The sequence below is a fragment of the Taudactylus pleione genome, unplaced genomic scaffold (genome assembly GCF_031769625.1).
Source record: "Taudactylus pleione unplaced genomic scaffold, aTauple2 ptg000087l, whole genome shotgun sequence".
NCBI classification, from domain to species: Eukaryota; Metazoa; Chordata; class Amphibia; order Anura; family Myobatrachidae; genus Taudactylus; species Taudactylus pleione.
This window is the reverse complement of record NW_028284489.1, coordinates 3,938,317-3,959,707: the sequence shown is the minus strand read 5'-3', so window position 1 is coordinate 3,959,707 and position 21,391 is coordinate 3,938,317. Positions and strand designations below refer to the sequence as shown.

General features: G+C 44.3%; 1 protein-coding gene across 3 annotated transcripts in view; it reads right to left on the bottom strand.

Annotated features, from left to right (window-relative positions):
* REX1BD (required for excision 1-B domain containing) overlaps positions 1-21,391 on the bottom strand; it is a 35,800-nt gene that overhangs the window by 11,511 nt on the left and 2,898 nt on the right. The window contains exons 1-2 of one of the 3 annotated variants that reach the window (XM_088468993.1): positions 17,574-17,650; positions 11,477-11,559 (exon numbers count right to left, since the gene is read on the bottom strand). In XM_088468993.1, coding sequence (XP_088325119.1) covers positions 11,477-11,559; positions 17,574-17,603 — 113 coding nt within the window. In that variant the 5' untranslated portion in view covers positions 17,604-17,650. Of the gene's footprint in view, positions 1-11,476; positions 11,560-17,208; positions 17,430-17,573; positions 17,651-21,391 lie in introns of those variants that run through there. The other 2 variants (XM_088468992.1, XM_088468991.1) reach the window with 2 other exon arrangements.

Sequence of the window (21,391 nt, the reverse complement as noted above, 5' to 3'; positions counted from 1 at the left end):
AGTCATAGGTGCACAGCCTCTGGTCTGGGACCCTATACTAAATAGGGTACCCATAATTTGTTTTTAGATTCCTTGATTTAGATATCCGATACATTCTTCTGGGAAATGCTTTAAGTTTCTGTGTATTGGCGTTTTCCTGTAATGTTGCACAATTAAGTCTTAGACCAGCGATTCCCAAACTGTGCGCCGCGGCACCCTGGGGTGCCTCGGGACACTTGCTGGGGTGCCTCAGGTTGGTGGTCCAGCACCAAATCAATTTTTTTATGGTCAATGTAATGTATATATGTGAACAAACAGAAGCGCAAACCTGTCCCCCACCACATAACTGACCCTTAGGATGACAGGTCAGCACAATTTACTTCACTTTACTACATTTTTAAAAAAAAATTCTCAATAACAAACTATTGGCTTAGGGGTGCCGTAAATACAATACTGATACTCTAGGGCGCCGTGATTTAAAAAGTTTGGAAACCACTGTCTTAGACAATAAGGAGCAACAATTTGGACTTCTGCCCACCTTATAGGTCACACTCTATTTCAATTTGCAGTTGCCACAACAAGACCAATATTTTTGCCTATAAAATATATTAAATATTTCTACATATTCTGGTCAACACTTTCGCAGAACCCTTAATCTGCAGCTCTTTTATAAATGCCCCATGTGATTTGCAGCCTGTTCTAAGACATGACTCACAGAAACAAAACGATGATGGAATCCTCCCTGCATTTATCACGTATATCAAACAAATCTCCAATGCTGCCAATAACACCAATTTCAGGACTGTGCCATAGCTTCAACATGTGCGTTACAAATGGGCAGAGGGTACTGTAGCTTAAGATCTGTTAAAATAGTAACTGATGTGCCCACTTGTTGCAGCAAGCGGCATCTCCTCATTACTGGCAATGGAGAGAGTGACGGACGTTAAAGGGTGTAGCTGGTCTGGTCAGTAGTTATTAGTAGCTTACTCCAATGGTACACAGTACCGGCACCTTTTTCTTGGTATAATTTACAATTCTTAAAATCTGTTATGGTAAGAGGAATAAATCAGTTAAATCATTAAAAAAAATGTTAAGCATCTGTAGACAAGTCCAGAGTATGGAAACTACTACTCAACTTGTAACTCTATGTACTAAGCTTTGGAGAGAGATAAAGTACCAACGAATCAGCTCCTAACTGCCATGTTACAGGCTGTGTTTGAAAAATTACAGTTAGGAGCTGATTGGTTGATACTTTATCTCCATCCACATTATCACTCACCAAGGCTTAATACATCTGCCCAATGAGAAAAGCAACATATCGCCAGTGATAGTGCCCTGTGATTGTAAAGAGCGGCAAGGCACTGTCGCAAGGCTATAGAGGCATATATATATTGCATGTAGGATATCTTCTGTGTGGTCCACTCTGTACCACTTCACACTCTCTCATATAGATTGCTGTGTAGCTATGAGCTTCAGGAAATACTGTATAATTCCAAGTATGTCTGCTACAGGACAATTAAATGCACTGGCAGAAAATCTGCAAGTGTTTAGTGGACCTGTGTATTCCCAAAGCTGATAATAAATCAGTGAAGTACTTTAGTCAGCTAACGAATACCAAATATTATCTTGTGTTATGAATATACTAGAAAGAACACGATTGCAGTAAGCAAACAGAATTAAGATCAGGAGTTCCTCAGCTCTGTTATTCTTTAACAAAAGTGGAAAAAAAGCAGTTTAAATAGGCGTAACAAGAAGTAAAGCATTATGCTGGATTGCTGATGAAGTCCAGATGAGGCAAATGGAGAAAAATGAAACAACTTGTATTGGATTTCAAAGAAGCCCAAATGCAAAAGTTATAATCAAATTGTATACACTGCTCCAAACTCACTCATGTCATGGGATGTGCGATACTAATGGTGTGTGGATCTCTGCAGGTGGCCTTTCCTGCTAGATAAAGCATGGGGAAATAAAAAAAGAGAGTTTGCAATCATAGGCACTACTATAATATGTGTGCAATTTAATGGAAAAGACTTTCAGGTGCTAAAGTCGGTTATCAAGTTTATATAGGCAGATCTATAAAATATAAGTACTCACTCCAGAGTACAGCCACATCATTCTGTGTCCTTCAAGTATGAAGAACATGAACCCAATTATCGGATCATCCTTCTTCCTCCTACTAAATCTTTTCCCCATTCCAGGGGCATATTTACTAAAGTGAGGGTTTTTAGAAGTGGAGATGTTGTCCATAGCAAGCAATCAGATTCTAGCTATTATCTACTAGAAGGTGCTAGATATGTAGAATTCGATTGGTTGCTATAGGGCAGTGGTTCTCAAACTCGGACCTCAGGACCCCACACAGGTCACGTTTTGCAGGTCACCCAGCAGGTGCACAGGTGCAGTCATTACTCACTGACACATTTTAAAAGATCCACAGGTGGAGCTAATTATTTCCCTTGTGATTCTGTGAGGAGACCTGGAAAACAAGCACTGTTTGGGGTCCTGAGGACCGAGTTTCAGAACCTGCGTTATAGGGCAACATCTCCACCTCTGAAAACCAGCACTTTAGTAAATGTACCCCTAGTATTCTATACAGTGGTGTCAAAAAGTTCCCTTCCTGATTTCTTCTATTTTTGCATATTTGTCACATTTATTTGTTTCAGATCTTCAAACAAATATGAATATAAGACAAACACAACCAGTGTAAACACACAAAAAAACTGTTTTTAATTGTTTATTTCATTTATTAAAGAAAAAAAGTTATCCAGCACCTATATCACCTATGTGAAAAAATGAATTGTCCCTCTAAAATGAATGACTGGTTCTGCCACCTTTAGCAACAACAACTGCAACCAAACACTTCTAAAAACTGGAGATCAGTCTGTCACATCACTGTGAAGGAATTTTTTTCCCATTCTTTGCAGAATTGCTTTAATTCAGCCACATTGGTGGGTTTGAAAGCAAGGACTGCCTGTTTAAGGTCCTGCCACAGCATCATAATTTGATTTAAGTCAGGACTTTGACTAGGCTACTCCTTTTGAGCCAATCAGAGGTGGACTTGCTCTTGTGCTTCAGATCGTCGTCTTGCTGCATAACCCAATTTGTGCATGAGCTTTCAGATATATCGGCATCGGCTGTGCTGTAGAACTGACCTGACATGTCTGTGAACAGTATCATACACACCCACCAATACACTCGCAATCTATCGCTCGTTGATAGAACGAGCAATATATTGCAAAGTGTGTACCCTGTATTAGCTTTACGCCAGATGTAACAGGACCCATGTCTTCCAGAAAGTTTAAATTTTTGACTCATAAGTCCACAGAACATTAGCCCAAAAGGCTTGGGGGTTGTCAAATGTGTTGTTTTGGCAAATGTGAGATGAGCCTTTATGTTTCTCTTGGTAAGCAGTAGTTTTTTCTTTGTGACTCTCCCATGGACACCATCTTTGCACAATCTATTTCTAATGCTAGAATTATGAACTGAGGCGAGCAAGGCCTGCAGTTCCTTAGATGTTTGTCTGGGTTCTTTTGTGACTTCCTGGATGAGTCGTTGATGCGCTATTGGAGGAATTTTTGTAGACTTGCCACTGCTGGGAAGATTCACCACTGCTCCAAGTTTTCTATATTAGGGAGATAATAGTTTTCACTGTAGTTCGCTGGAGTCCCAATGAGCAAGACTATGACAAAGTCGGTCTGATTGTACAGCACCAAGGAAAACGTTTGTTTGACTCACAGCACAAACTGACTCTGTGTTGCTGTGTTCAATAGTAAACTGTGGCATCTATTCCTACCACTCACATCGACTGTCTGCAGCTATTTAAAATTAAAAAACTTAAATGGTTTGCTTGTTCTGTTAAAATATGTGGCAATGCAACTTTAAATATGTGCAATTTTGATAAATAAGTGTTGTAGTTGATCAGTTACTATATGATGGCAACTTCTGAGAGTATGGAGAACCACAAGTACCAGCATGCGGGGCATTACAGGCCCGCTAGTACCTTTAGTTCACATGCAAAAAAATTAAAATAAACACATACACACCGTGATAGTAAAACTTTAATAAAACACACATGCACACTCACACGTCCACTCAGCCGTGGGATTTCACTATAGAAATCCCGGTGCTGAGCTTTCATTGGCTGAGAGAGCAGAGCCTTCCACCTCTCAGCCAATGAGCGGTTCCCACCACTGAAGTCAATGGTGAGAATCGCTAAGGGTACTAAAGGTTACCTTAGCGGTTCTCACCATTGAAGTCAATGGTGGGAACCACTCATTGGCTGAGAGGCGGAAGGCTCGCCTCTCTCAGCCAATGAAAGCTCAGCACCGGGATTTCTATAGTGAAATCCTGAGGCTGAGCGGACATTCGGGTAGTACAGTACTTTGAGGCCAGTACAAAGTTCTTGGACAGGGACAATTAGTTTTTTGTTTTCAGAAAACTGTGGATGCCTACTTGGAAGAAGAGGACATGATCTATGCGAGGAATACGTGAGTATGGAATTTTTTTATTTTTTTTTACAGGTATCTGTGGATTTCTACATGGACAAGTGGACATGAATGGCTACAGGGATTCTAGGTGAGTATGTGTGAGTGAGTGTATGTATGTTTCAATAAAATGTTCCTATGTGTGTGTCTTGTGTTTATTTTAATATTTTTTTGCAAGTGAACTACAGGTATCAGTGGGCCCGTAATGCCCCGCATGCTGGTACTTGTGGTTCTCCAAGTACCAGCATGCGGGGGAGGCTTGCTGGGACCTGTAGTTCACCTGCACTGACTTTTTTTTACTCCTTTCTTACATTACACTTTTACACTGTCAACCCAGCAACCACTGGCCAGGTTGGTTGCTGGGTTGACAGCATGGGGTGTCCTGGAGAGGGGGACTCCTTTAGTTAGGGGGTCCCCACCTCCCCAGGGATCCCCGGCCTGGGCTGACTAGCGGTCAGGGGCAATGCTTTGGCCGGAGGACCCGGTGAAAGGGTTCCCCTGGCTGTAGCATTACTCCCCCGCTAGAAAGAGTCCAGTGCTAGTTATGGAAAATACAGTGGACCCGTTTCAGATATACTCTTGTTGTGCTAAATACAGGGGACCCCTATGTCTTTTTTTCCCTGTATTTTCACAACCAGGCTGTCTCTCAAAAGCCAGGGGCTGGTTCTGCTTTAGGGGGCGAAACTACATAGTTTTCTTTTTACACTTTTTAATAAATATTTTTTATGCATGCACGGATCACTGATCTGTGCATGCATTGTCATATAGTCCAGCCCATATATTACGCTCGATCTAAAGATATGCCAATTGTTAGATTGTGAGTAATATATTGTTTGTCAGATTGTACAGTTTATGCACCATATCGTGTCCTGGAGTGCCGGGAAAAGTTCAAGGAAAATCACTGACGACATTGCATCGTTTGCAGGTCGTCTAGTGTGTAGGCACCTTTAGAGACTTCCCCTAGCAGTTACTGCTAGGTGATTGTTCTGTGAGTCTGCTCCGAACGAACCCTACAACAATTTGATAGTGAAATTGACATCTAACCTCTGGACAAACCTTCTATTCTCCTGCTTACGCCTTGTGATATTACTGTCAACCGATCTGATCTGCTTTCTGACCTTGCAATGTCCATCTCTTTGCCTGTTTGCTATACCGCTGTGTGCCAAATAATGGCCTAGCTTTTGGATTACATCTCCATCTGACTACCTTTTGCTCTCAGTGACCTCCTGTGCATCTGACTGTTATATATTGTTTTGGATACTGATAGCTTCCAGGAACAGCAGGCAGTGATATAGCAATGTACCAATTATTGGACGGTTCACTATGAGCCTGTGGAGGCCTGAAACTAAAGACTGCTGAGCAACAGTTCATACTACATTGCTGTGGTTGCTCACCATACATTGACATATTGAAGCTTTACATAGTTAAGTAGAAACAAATCATTATTGCCTGTGATACTGGTACATTAAAGTCTTAATATTCCTGTTTACAAGACTGACGGGCTTATACAGTACAGTATAATAAATTGGGGACACTGCTGTGTGGTAGTCTTCATTCTAGAAGCACCAGACCAGAGAGTGACACCTCAGGCAGGAAAGAGGAACTGCACATGTTTTGACAGGTGCAGGGGGCTAGAATGAAGACTATGTGGCATATTTAATGAATTGGTTGTACTGCTTTGTGGCATTTTTAATTAACTGGGGGCACTGCTGTGTAGCATATTATGAATTGGAGTCTCTGCTTTGTGGATTATTATGAATTGGCAATGCTGAGTAAATTCTATCTGCCATGCTAGAGTGTCAGCGAGGAATATGGCAAGTAGTAGTAGGCTAATGTGAACTGTGGCATAATGTGAACTGAAACCAATACAATGTGCCATAATATGAACTGGGTGCACTATGATGTGGCGTAATGTGAACTGTGGGCCTGATTCAGACCCGCTCGCGAGTGGTTCGATGGTGTGCTCTGCGCACGCGCAGCGGCCGCAGTGCGCGTGCGCAAGCCCCAGAGCAAGAGAGAAATTCTCTCGCTCCGTGGGTCACTACAAAAGGGGCGGCTGTCGATGTTGATCGACAGCTCGCCCCGTTTTGTAGGCGTGGCGGGGGGGTGACTTCACAAACGGAGGCGTTCCCAAGCATACGCCTGCCGTTTGTGGGCGGCCCCACTGACATCACCAGTGATGTCAGTGAGAAAGCTTCCGCCTCTATTAGAGCCAAAAGCTCTCTGGGGCTTGCGGCCACGAAACCCTACCACAAGGGTCTCGTCGCAAGCCCGATGGTCGCGATGGTCTTGACCATCACGACCATCATCCTGGCCGCACACAATAGCTGTGGATGGTCACCCACAGCAATGCGAGCGGCCAGGAGGCCGCACAAAAAAGAAACGCCCAGATTCAGAGCGTCCGGCTCTAAATCAGAGCCTGTGTGCACTATGGCATATTGTGAACTGGGGCACTACAATGTGGTATAATGTGAACTAAGGGCAATACAATGTGGCAAAGTGTAAACTAGGGGCACTACAATGTGCCATAATGTGAACATGTTGTGCAATGTGACCGGGGGGCACTGTGTGACAATGTGACTGGGGGTACACTACAATGTGTTAGAATGTGAACTTGGGGCACTGCATGGCATAATATGAACTAGGGCACTACAATGGGGGAATAAAATGAACAAGTACATTACTATTCTATGGGGCATAAAATGTACTAGGGCACTACTATGGAGTATAAACTAAATAACTGCTGCAGTCTCTCTAGATGCAATGGGTACATTGCCCACAAAGTTCTAATTACAATACTGTGTAGATCTATGAGTTTATGTAAGAATAGTCTAGCCCGTTGATGTGAATAGCCTTAATACTTATATTACACAGAGAATTATATCATTCACACAGTATCTATGTTACTTGGTACAAGGTACTATAACAATGTATAATAAGGAAATATTATATCTATATTTCTACAAAGTACATGGCTGTCCCTCATTACCCTCCTGTACTCATCTTCCCTGGAGCAAGAGATGTATCCTACTGCAGCAATGCTACACCTCAACATGCATCTCCATTGTCTAATTCAGCATATTAACCGGCCTGACGCTCCCCTACCAATCCCACTTCCAGAAGTACTTACAGAGCACGATATATATATATATATATATATATATATATATATATACACACACATACATACACAATCCAATAATCCCGGCACTCTGGAACCCCTGCAAGGATTATCACGGTCTGGTGCCTTCCTTTAGGGGGCGTAAGCCTCCAAATACAGCATAACACAAATAAGGCGTCACTCAGAGTCTTGAATATCCAAAAGGTGTATTAGTGAGATATAAGCATATCAACGTGTGAGTGGGCTGCTATGGCAACTAACCGAGCCCAGATGGCGTCATTTCCGGGGTGTCTAGGAAGATGTGAGCATGGAGCTACACGCCGGAAGGATAGATGGCATTGCCGTGACGGACGCAGCACACCAAGATTGGTAAGCCTATTTAAGAGTTTTTATTTGCACATGCATGTTCTTATTTCTATATCCTGACGACGGGGTTGCGGACCCCGAACCGTTGATATGCTTTTATCTCACTAATACACCTTTTGGATATTCAAGACTCTGAGTGACGCCTTATTTGTGTTATGCTATATAGATATATATATATATATATATATATATATATAAATATATATTGGATGTAGTTTATAGACCAGCAGACTAAATGCCGCCGATCTATATCCCGACAGCAGAAACCCAACAAGGGACTTAAGATAGGTGTCAAAATACTGACGCCTATCTTAATTCCGACGCTGGAACGCCGAAGGACACCAGCCCGAACGAGGCAAGTCTGGGGCACCCTTAGTGTTAGCCGCGGGGAAGGGGAGGGTTAGGGACCCCTAGGGGGGGAGGGTTAGGCAACCCCAGGGGCGGAGGTTATTGTTAGGCACCCCCCTGGGAGGGTTAGGTGTACCGTTCGAGGTAAGTCCAGCTGCCCTCAGCACTTAGCAGTGGGGGGGGTGGTTTAGGTACTCCTGGGAGGACTTAGAGTTAGGCAACCCCCCCGGGAAAGGTTAGGCTAGGGGAAAGGGGGGTTAGTGTTAAGCTAAACTAGGGGGAGGTTCGGTTTAGGCACCCCCCCTGGAAGGGTTAGGTTTAGGCTGCAGGGGAAGGGGGGTTTGTGGAGGGTTAGGTTTAGGTTTTCATACCCAACCCATATTATAATATCTATATATATATATATATATACACACACACACACACACACACACACACACACACACACAGGTCCATAAATATTGGGACATTGACAGAATTTTCATATTTTGTCCTCTATTCACCACCACAATGGCTTTGAAATGAAACAAACAAGATGTGATTTAACTGCAGACTTTCAGATTTAATTTGAGGCTAATTACATCCAAATCAGGTGACCGGTGTAGGAATTACAACGGTTTCTATATGTGCCTCCCACTTTTTAAGGGGCCAAAAGTAATGGGACAAACTAAACAATCCTAAATCTAACTTTCACTTTTTAATTCTTTGTTGCAAATCCTTTGCAGGCAATTACAGCCTGAAGTCTGGAACGCATAGACAACACCAGACGCTGGGTTTCATCCCTGGTGATGCTCTGCCAGGCCTCTACTGCAAATGTCTTCAGTTCCTGCTTGTTCTTGGGGCATTTTCCCTTCAGTTTTGTCTTCATCAAGTGAAATGCATGCTCAATCGGATTCAGCTCAGGGGATTGACTTGGCCATTGCATAACATTCCACTTTTTAGCCTTAAAAAACTCTTTGGTTGCTTTTACAGTATGCTTCGGGTCATTGTCCATCTGCACTGTGAAGCGCTGTCCAATGAGTTCTGAAGCATTTGACTGAATATGAGCATATAATATTGCCCGAAACACTTCAGAATTCATTCTGCTGCTTTTGTCAGTAGTCACATCATCAATAAATACAAGGGAACCAGTTCCATTGGCAGCCATACATGCCCAAAAACATGACACTACCACCACCATGCTTCACTGATGAGGTGGTATGTTTTGGATCATGAGCAGTTCCTTTCCTTCTCTTCTCTTCCCATCACTCTGGTACAAGTTGATCTTTGTCTCATCTGTCAATAGGATGTTGTTCCAGAACTGTAATGGCTTTTTTAGATGTTGTTTGGCAAACTCTAATCTGGTCTTCCTGTTTTTGTGGCTCACCAATGGTTTGCATCTTGTGGTGAACCCTCTATATTCACTCTTGTCAAGTCTTCTCTTGATGGTTGACTTTGACACATATACATCTACCTCCTGGAGAGTGTTCTTGATTTGGCCAACTGTTGTGAAGGGGTTTTTCTTCACCAGGGAAATAATTCTTTTGTCATCCACCACAGTTGTTTTCCGTGGTCTTCCGGGTCTTTTGGTGTTGCTGAGCTCTCCGGTGCGTTCTTTCTTTATAAGAATGTTCCAAACAGTTGATTTGGCCACACCTAATGTTTGTGCTATCTCTCTGATGGGTTTGTTTTGATTTTTCAGCCTAATGATGGCTTGCTTCACTGATAGTGACAGCTCTTTGGATCTCATATTGAGAGTTGACAGCATCTGATTCCAAATGCAAATGTCATACCTAGAATCAACTCCAGACCTTTTACCTGCTTAATTGATAATGAAATAACGAGGGAATAGCCCACACGTGTCCATGAAATAGCTTTTGAGTTGATAGTCCCATTACTTGTGGCCCCTTAAAAAGTGGGAGGCACATATTGAAACTGTTGTAATTCCTACACCGTGCACCCGATTTGGATGTAATTACCCTCAAATTAAATCTGAAAGTCTGCAGTTAAAGCACATCTTGTTTGTTTCATTTCAAAGCCATTGTGGTGGTGAATAGAGGCCAAATTCTGAAAATTCTGTCAATGTCCCAATATTTATGGACCCGACTGTGTGTGTATATATATATATATATATATATATATATATTATATATATATATATTTTATATATATAAAAATATAAACGTTGACTACAACTGCTGAGTGGGCTGCATAATAATATTGCTATTCCGGAGTGCCATCCAGGATTTTTACTAATATATATTGTTCGTATGCTCACGATAAACTCAAGAACTACTGAACCAATTTTGATCAGGTTTTCACTAAAATATTCCTTAAGATCCTCCGAGTAACATAGTTTATACACACACCCACCCACTGGGCTTCTTCCAGCAGCAGCTGCTCGTATAATATGGGGGTGGAGCTTGTGACTGACAGGCTCCGGAGAACCCCAGTGCAGGAGAGGACTGAAGGAGAGGGAAGGGGTGGCCACCACACTGCCTGCACGGCTCTAAGCAGGCGGACTAACTTTAATCGTCGATTCAGTGTCATTGAATAAAATGAATAATCACTCAAGATCATTGAATAAAATAATAATTTGGCAACGACAGGTAGGCACTGCTAGTGTATTTATATAAGAAGCTGTCTTTACTGTCACTATATTGCAATAAAGAGGAATTATTTCCTATTTGGGAATTACTATTATTAACAATGACAAGGCTCAGCAATGGGTTTGAATATCTTACTGTTACATGCAAACAAGTATATGGACTGGTATTAATATCAATCTCATAAACTCAATGTGGTGTTTTCCATCAATTTTTGTTTTGCACACTGCAATGACAAAATATTGCTATAAGGTGTGGTGACCAATAGTCTCTTGCTAGTTTTCATATGTATTTGAAGTCTTGTGTTCCTGCAGATATCAATTTTCTGCACGACTATTCAGCATTCAGATAATAAAGTTAAGTCAGCAAACCAAACCTACATATTTAAATCAGTTAATTCTTTATTCTTGTTACTAGCTTTAGATGCTAAGATATCAGCTGTATAGCCTGCAATTGACCGTAGAGCAAAGAAATGTAATGATGAAAAATGTAATACATACATCTTAACTGCTGAAATAAAGAATTGTTCTTGTTCAAATAAGAATCAATTAAAGACTAAAGCAATGTTTCCTTTAATAAAACAAAGAGGTACTTACTCGTAAAATAGACGATATGTATCCACGCGTTCAGCTTGCAACTCATAAAACCTTTGTATCAGGAGTCTAAAATCATTGTCGGTCTAGAAGCATAAAGAACAGAGAATAGACTATTACTATGGATATAGAAGAATCAAAACTAATTTGCATCACATAAACATCTTCCTCAGAGTCCTTCATCTCTAAATGTGCCCATACACGGTGCGATAAATCAGCCTATCCGACGGATTGATGCGATTTGGCTGCTCTATTGTACTGTGTATGGGCATGATATCGGATAGTGCACGCACCCGTAGGACTGTGCATCGCACCCCCAGATCTTACTGCAGGTTCAGTCGATCAGGGGATGCGATGTGCGATCCCATGTAGCGCTATGCGGGTGGGGGAGGGGGAACCAGCATATCAGGTGGTAGGCCATCAGATTGCACTGTATGTGGGGCTGCCCAATATGTCTGATCCCCCGTCGCGTAGCACAGTGCATATCGCATAGTGTATGGGCAGCTTAAGACTGGTTGACTGTGTTGATGTTTATTTACAGTAAAAAAAATTCAAGAAAATCACTAGCAGGTGTATGCAGAGCTTTTCTACTGTCTGAGGACACAACCGAAACGACAGCTTACAAATAGTGTCACCTTCATCATCAATAGATCTACCCATCAAAGTAAACAACATACACTAATGTGTCTGTAACAGAAATATTTGCATCTAAATTGATGCTCATTCATATGCTGCCCATCAAAACCTGAGCTGCTGTATTTTGTCTCACTATAGCCACATATCTTGGTAACAGGTTACTTAATATACAGTATATTCTTCTAAAAAAGTAATGTTATGTAGAGCACAATAAACAAACAGCTCAGCAGAGCTTGTAGGACGAATCTATGTCTGCAATTTGGCAATAAATAATTTTATTGGAAACACTTTTACAGGAAGGGGGGCAAAAAGGTAGATCACTGGGCCCCATTTGTGCGTTATGCTCTTTTGTGTTTTTGAGGTGATTTTTGATCACTACAGCAATCCCCTTGAAATATGGCTAAGAGGCCCATGCCCCTGTAGTTGGCTTTGTCTGCAGGTAAGGTCAGTTTACATGCTGACACAAACAAAACTGGGATTACGTTTTCAGAGTGATTTTCCAGCAGCATTGTAAAGGAGACATTGAAGTGTTGCAGAGAAGGGCATTACTGGACTTGGTACATTTAAATTCATACATTAATTTTGTTCCATGTTTTTTGTGTTAGCTGCTTATTTTATTTTATACAAATGTGTCCACATACATCTATCCTCTGTGCTACAAGTCGTGTTACACCTAACGTATGAGCGTCCTGTGACTCAGTAGCAGCGAGCGGCTTTTCACCTTCCAGTACATCAGCGATGTGAATAGGAGGCACAAGCAGAGTCTGCAGCATGCCTATATTCTGTGTGCAACTGTGCGTGTACCTGCATGCAAAATGCTTTGTTAGTGGGAGCGGTGGTGACACTGTAACATGGAGTTTTGCATGCAGATACACCTGCACACAGAATAGATGTCACATATCATTTTAATCAGCAGAATCTGCCTGTGCGTCCCATTCTTTGTACGAATAAGACGCACTGCAAGGTAAAAAGTTGCAAGAAAACCGCTCAGTGCTATCTAGTCATGTAACAGCATGGTGCAACTAGAAGGGCTGCTTAATGCGCAAGGAGCTAGATGTATGTGGACACATCTGTATCTTCATTACATGTATATATTAGTAGCTGAGTATTTAAATGTGCATTTTAGAAAATATGTGTTCACTGCTCATATTATATCTTCACTATATATGTATTAGTTGCTTGTTTATATGTGTATTTAACAAAATGTCTTAGCTTTACATTTATACTTTATGTAATACAGGGTCAATCTGGATTAAGTGGTCCAAACATAAAAATTGCTGTTCACATAATTTAAAGATGGCTACCATTTCTAAAAGGAAGCGTGTAAACTAAAAGTATTTGTGGCTTTTTCTACTATTGCACAGGTTCTCAAACTCGGTCATCAGGACCCCAAACAGTGCATATTTTCCAGGTCTCCTCACAGAATCACAAGTAAAATAATTACTGCACTTGCGGGTCTTTTAAAATGTGTCAGTGAGTAATTAATACACCTGTGCACCTGCTGGTGGTGACCTGGAAAACGTGACCTGTGTGGGGTCCTGAGCAGTGGCGTAACTAGGGCAGGGCGAGCGGGGTTCGTGCCCTGGGCACCGTTGGACCGGCAGCGCGGGGGGGCGCCGCCGGCCACGGTACCGGCCCGCCCTAGATAGCCAGTGTAGCGCCGACCGCAATGAGTGCGGTCAGCGCTACACATTTGCACAGGACCGGCACTAGGCTTCCAGCGCCGGTCCTGTGCTGCACGCCTGAGCCCGTTCCCTCCCCCTGAGCGCTTGCCCAATAGTGCCAGGAGGCGGGCTCAGGCTGTGCATAACACACGCATCGCCGCCAGCGCTGGCGGCGATGCGTGTGTTAAACAGCAGCCAATGAGAGTCAGATAGACTCTCATTGACTGCTGCAGCACCGACTGCAAGAGCCGGACTTCCGTCCGGCTCCTGCAGTGGGTAATGGGACTGACGTCATGACGTCAGTCCCATAATGCTGAGCGCGCCAGCCCGGGCGGACTGGAGGGCGGGAGCGACATCGCGGACAGGAGCAGCGTGGAATCAGGTAAGTATATTTTTATATATATTTATTTATTTTTAAACCTATCTGCACAACGGGGGAGGGGTTGGCTACTACTGGGGGGAACATCTACTGGGGGTGCCATTGGGAGGACCTCTACTGGGGGGGGGGCTATTCTACTGGGGACTACTACTTGGGGGGTGGGGGGGGACTACCACTGGGGGCATTCTAAAAGGGGCCTAGTATTACTAGAGGCACTGCACTCGGGGGACCACTACTGGGGGCAATAATAGGAAGGGCCACTACAGGGACCACTGGATAGGGGGGGGGTCACTACTGGGAGCCTGCATCAGGGGGCACTGCATGGGAGGGGGGGACACTACTGCTGGGGGCACTATATAAGGGGCTTACTGCTAGGGGCACTGCGGGGACCTCTACAGGGGGCACTAGATAGGGGGGATCACTACAGGGTGCCTGCATAAGGGGACCACTACTGGGAAAACTGCATGGGGGGGACTACTGCTGGGGGCACTATATAAAAGGGCACTGCATAAGGGGATACCACTACTGGGCGCACTGCATTGTGGGGACTGCTACTGGGGGCACTGCATAAGGGGGAACACTACGTGGGGCACTGCATTTGGGGGGCCACTACTGGGGGTACTGAGTAAGGGGAACTAATTGGGGGCTGTATAAGAGGGACCACTACTGGGGATACTGTATAAGGGGCACTACTATGGGCCTGCATGAGAGGGACCACAACTGCATACTGGGGGTACTGTATAAGGGGTACTACTGGAGTTAAGGTGCATATGGATAGGAATGTTCAGTTTGAAAATAAAGGGGTGTGTCATGTTGACACGCCCCATTTTTAAGTGACCACGCCCATTTTTTGTCGGCGCGCGCACATGGGAGAGGAGGGGTGGGCACCCTTTTCAAATTTGCCCTGGGCTCCAAATACCCTAGTTACGCCACTGGTCCTGAGAACCGAGTTTGAGAACCACTGGACTATTGGCATATAGGAAAGATAACTGACACATTATTTCTCTTAAATATAGTCAAGCAATCAGAAAATTTGTGCCATCACACCCGTCCTGCAAAATCTCCCATCACTTTCAAATAGAGCAAACTGACTTTATACTGGGAGGGTGGCAAAAACATTTAATTTATGTGGTGGGCACTACCTTTGCAATAAAAAAAACATTACTTTGAATCCTCCTGTCCTCACAACACACCCATACCTACCAATGAGCCCTCATTCGCCATTACAGATTCTGGCAGCATTTTTAGCTGTTCTCTTTTAATCAGATGTTGGACTCTGCCCTTGAACCACAAAGAGCTAGAGACACAGTCTGACCGGATGGCCCGATGCACAGGGCCCTACCGTGGTCAGACTGTGAGATCACATATACTTACAGTCAGGTACATAAATATTGGGACATTGACAGAGTTTTCATATTTTGGCCTCTATTCACCAGCACAATGGCTTTGAAATGAAATAAACAATATGTGCTTTAACTGCAGACTTTCAGATTTAATTTGAGGGTAATTACATCCAAATCAGGTGAACGGTGTAGGAATTACAACGGTTTCTATATGTGCCTCCCACTTTTTAAGGGGCCAAAAGTAATGGGACTATCAACTCAAAAGCTATGTCATGGACAGGTGTGGGCTATTCCCTCATTATTTCATTATCAATTAAGCAGGTAAAAGGTCTGGAGTTGATTCTAGGTGTGACATTTGCATTTGGAATCAGTTGCTGTCGACTCTCAATATGAGATCCAATATCAGTGAAGCAAGCCATCATTAGGCTGAAAAATCAAAACAAACCCATTAGAGAGATAGAAAAAACATTAGGTGTGGCCAAATCAACTGTTTGGAACATTCTTAAAAAGAAAGAACGCACCAGAGAGCTCAGCAACACAAAAAGACCCGGAAGACCACGGAAAACAACTGTGGTGGATGACAGAAGAATTATTTCCCTGGTGAAGAAAAACCCCTTCACAACAGTTGGCCAAATTAAGAACACTCTCCAGGAGGTTGGTGTATATGTGTCAAAGTCAACAATCAAGAGAAGACTTCACAAGAGTGAATATAGAGGGTTCACCACAAGATGTAAACCATTGGTGAGCCACTAAAACAGGAAGACCAGATTAGAGTTTGCCAAACAACATCTAAAAATGCCATTACAGTTCTGGAACAAACATCCTATGGACAGGATGAGACAAAGATCAACTTGTACCAGAGTGATGGGAAGAGAAGAGTATGGAGAAGAAACTGGTCATGATCCAAAACATACCACCTCATCAGTGAAGAATGGTGGTGGTAGTGTCATGGCGTGGGCATGTATGGCTGCCAATGGAACTGGTCACCTTGTATTTATTGATGATGTGACTGCTGACAAAAGCAGCAGAATTAATTCTGAAGTGTTTTGGGCAATATTATATGCTCATATTCAGTCTGCTTCAGAACTCATTGGACAGCGCTTCACAGTGCAGATGGACAATGACCCGAAGCATACTGCAAAAGCAACCAAAGAGTTTTTTAAGGCTAAAAATTATAATGTTATGGAATGGTCAAGTCAATCCCCTGACCTGAATCCGATTGAGCATGCATTTCACTTGATGAAGACAAAACTGAAGGGAAAATGCCCCAAGAACAAGCAGGAACTGAAGACATTTTGCCTGACAGAGCATCACCAGGGATGAAACCCAGCGTCTGGTGATGTCTATGCGTTCCAGACTTCAGGCTGTAATTGCCTGCAAAGGATTTGCAACAAAGTATTAAAAAGTGAAAGTTAGATTTAGGATTGTTTAGTTTGTCCCATTACTTTTGGCCCCTTAAAAAGTGGGAGGCACATATAGAAACAGTTGTAATTCCTACACCGTTCACCTGATTTGGATGTAATTACCCTCAAATTAAATCTGAAAGTCTGCAGTTAAATCACATCTTGTTTGTTTAATTTCAAAGCCATTGTGGTGGTAAATAGAGGCCAAAATCTGAAAATTCTGTCAATGTCCCAATATTTATGCACCTGACTGTAGGTGCCAGCATGGGTCAGGTATTTTCTGCAGTGGTGAAGACATAGTTGATCTTGCCTTTAGTTCTGTGCGCACAGCAATTAAATTTACTGCTGAGCCTTCCCCTCCGTGTCTCGGGGCCATCTGCCAGCGTCAGAAAGGGCTGCAATGTGTTCATATCAATATAGGCACTGTACTGCAGTTACCGGTTCACTTCAATACTGTGTGGATTTGGTTAAGTACGTGATAGCTGCATATTTATCACAAATTTTGTGTGTGGGTGTCAAATGTATTGAATTCCCACCTACAGTAAGCAAGAGAGAACATTGTTATATTCAAACCTAAAAAAATGAATAAATCTCATCTTCCTTGTATTTGCTACTTTGTGTCAGATTTCTTTTTCGTCTCTCTACTTAAAAATATGAGATATGGTAAGAACTTACCTTTGTTATCTCTATTTCTACAAAGTCCATAGGGTTCCACAGGATACCTTGGGGTATAGGCGATGGCGGCAGACATCCAGGCACCACAGAGTTAAATTCTCAGCCTCCCAGGATGCACTGGGGTCCCTCTCCTATACCCCGCCCCCGAGCCTCAGGCCACTCAGTTTCGTAACAAGCCATAGGCCGGAGCAGGAGCAAAAAAGAGAGAGAAGAAAGTCTGGAACACACAAGAATCACATTCTCACCAGAAGGAGACGGAGAAACCGGTGACCAGATTAAAGCCCATCTGCAGTACAGGTGCGACAGGGCGGGAGTCCTGTGGAACCCTATGGACTTCGTAGAAATAGAGATAACAAAGGTAAGTTCTTACCATATCTCATATTTTCTACTTCAGGGTCCATAGGGTATCCACAGGATACCTTGGGGATGTCCCAAAGCAGTATCCTTTAAGGGTGGGGACGCTCTTGTGCTGTAAGGAGAATCCCCCGCCCGAAGGAAGCATCCTGAGAGGCGAAGGTATCAAAAACATAATACCTTACAAAAATATGGACAGATGACCACGTGGCTGCCAATCACCGCTGAACCGCTGAAGCGCCACGTCGAGCTGCCCACGAAGGAACCACAGACCTAGTGGAAGAGCTTTAAAAGAGGATGGAACAGGAAGACCTGTGAATCCATCCTGCAAAGCTAGCGCAGTGGCAGGCCAACCCATTTTATGGAAACCAGAAAGGACAAAACCGAGAGTCTGATTTCTTAAATGGACTGGTACGGTCAACTTAAATTCTTAGAGCCCGTACCACATCCAAAGAGGCCTCACCAGCAGAAAGGACTGGGGAAGTAAAGGCAGGTACTACAATTTCCTCATTGATGTGGAAACTAGACACCACCGTAGGTACAAAACCAGGGCAAGTGCGAAGCACTGCCCTGTTCCTAGGAAAGATGAGAAAGAGGGAGGTCTACATGACAGAGCCCCCCATTCTGAGATCCTACCGGCCAAATCAATGGCCAGAAGGAATACATTCCTAGCCATAAGCCATTTGAAGTCCACTGAGCCCAGTGGATCAAATGGCGGTCCTCAGAGAGCCCTAAAGACCACAGCCAAATCCCAAGGAGCCACAGGAGGAACAAAGGGATGCTGAATATAATGTATACCCTGCACAAAGGTGCGGAGATCAGAGTAGCAATCCTACGATGAAACCAACAGGGCAGAAACCTGCACCGTCAGATAAGCAAGGCGAAGACCGTTATCTAAGCTCACCTGTAGGAAAGCCAACACTCTGGATATCCGGAATACCCGAAGAGCAGAGCCTGTAGGGCGACACAACTGAAAGAAAGTATGCCATACCTGATGGTAAATTCTTGCAGATAAAATCTTCCGAGCTCTTAGCATGGACATAGGCCCTGTTAACTATAGAGCTGGAAAAACTCCTAGACCTTAAGAGGGCAGTCTCCACCGCCACACCGGCAAGGACAGACAACCCAGGTCTGGGTATCAGCCAGGATCCTGAGACAACAGGTCTGGTCGTAGAGGTAACAGCTTCGGAGTGTTAACTGAAACACTCCAAAGATCCGAGTAATAGTGCCGTCTGGCCCACACACGAGCTATCAGCAGGAGCGCGCCTCCTTCTTGCTATTACTGGAAGAAGGGATAACGGAGGGTCGAGGTACACAACTTAGAAGGTCCACTGGACCAACATAAGTCTACCATAAGAGTCTCATCTCTGAAAGGCTCCACTTGTTCACCAGAAGATTGAACACCTCTTGATGAAGAGGACATTTCCCTGAATGCACGTCCTGACGGCTGGGAAAGCCTGCTTTCTATCTGAGGATTTCTGAATGAACACTGCCGAAGACGGCAGGGATATAGCCTTCCACCCAAGCCAGAATTCGGGACACCACTGTTAGTGTCGCCCGACTTCGGGAACCACCTAGGTGGTTTACATAAGCCATCATGATGGCGTTGTCAGACCGTACCTGCACGGTATTTCCGTGGAGGACCTGTCTTGCATGCTGGAGAACCGTGAATACTGCTCAGAGTTCTCAGATGTTTATGGGAAGCGCAAAAACTACTGGTGTCCACCTGCCCTGGAACAAGTGTGGACCCGTCACTGCTTCCCAGCCACGGATACTGGCGTCCGTTGTCAGAAGGACCCGGTGCGCAATCCCAAAGGGGGTGCCCTTGTTTAGGTAAGCTTTCCGCAGCCACCAGGCCAGAGAAAGACAAACCTTCGGGGAAAGCACTATTGACTTTATCCTATGGGGCAACCCATCCCATCCGGAGAGGATCAATTTTTCTAGAGTGACACTGGGTACTCTCCACCATGTCGAACAACGACACCTTATGGAGCATCCTCTGTGAAGAATCAGAGAGGACCATTTCCAGTGTATCAGTCAGCCCTAACTTAGCAACACAGATATTGTCCGTTGCAGATGGCACTGAAGTATCTCTGGAGACTCTGGTAACACCAGGAGGCCACCCGGATTGGGTAACAAGCGGACCCCCTGCATCTGCAGGTGGGCTGCCATAACCGCCATGACCCTGGTAAAACTGGAAATGCTTATCGACCACTGCAAACCTGAGGAAAAACACTGGTGTTCGAAGAAAATAGGGACATTCAGGTAGTCACCCTGAATATATCCAAAGACACCACAAAATTCCCTGGCTCCATTGAGTGATGGAATGCAGGGTCCCCCTCCTGAACCAAGGAACCCTTAAGAATTTGTTGAAGGATTCGAGGTTGAGGATGTCCAGGTAAGACCCATTGGGTTTCCGTACCAGAAAGAGGATGGAGTAATACCTCGTTCCCCTTTGGGGCAACTGAATAGGTACTATAACTCCTGCATGGAGCATAGAGTGTAACACCCTCAAAAATTACAGGGCCTTGTCTTGAATTGACAGAAGACCTGTAATGAAAAACCGTCTGGGAGGCTTTTACCGGGTGGAGAGGACATACATTCAAGAAAATACTTCTCTTACCCCAGTGTCCGTGGAGGTCAGACACCAGCACTGGGCGAACTGGAGAAGCCGGCCTCCAACTCTGGGGTCCCCCGAGAGGAGGCCCGTCTCCTGAGGCTGAAGGCTTATATTCCAACTTGGGAGTAGGACGTCTTGTAATCCAAGCCTGTTCTTATGGCTGAGCAGATTTCCTGGCTACTGACTGTCTTGGAAAGCTATATTTTAGACTTACCCTGGCCTCACAGGGCCGAAAAGACAAAACCCCAGACCCCGATGGGACTGTAGCCGATGGCAGACAGGCAGACGTAGCTGCTGCCTGCGGGGCCACAATTGTGTCCAGATGAGGGCCAAACAGGACCTGTCCCGTAAAAGGCTAAGCATTCCAAATGGAATCTGCGTCCGCTTTCCAAGAGCGCAACCACAGGGAGCGGCGAGCCGCTGCTGCTGCCGAGCCGCTACTGCTGCCGAGGAGATTCTGGAAAGGAGTAGGCTATATGTAAGACTGTCTCATTATGAACGTGGCTAAGTCTCTGAGAATTTGCCACTATCCACCTGCTCTGCTGGAGAGTCAGTGTGCAGAGATCCAGTTACCTACCCAGCGCTCCATGGCTCTGGCCCCCCAGCACACGGCCATAGCCGGCCTGGAAGCCCCTCCAGCAAGGGAATAATTGGATTTTAGATATATTTGCGTCTTGCAATGTGTAACCTCCTTCAAGGAGGACCTGGAGGGCATGGGCCACGTAACACTCCTCACTAGGCGTGTAACATGAGAATCTACCCGTAACGGTAACTCCCATTCGGAAAAATAATTATCCGCAAAGGGGTATGCAAAAGGTCAACCGTTTTTGAGGCTGGAACCGCT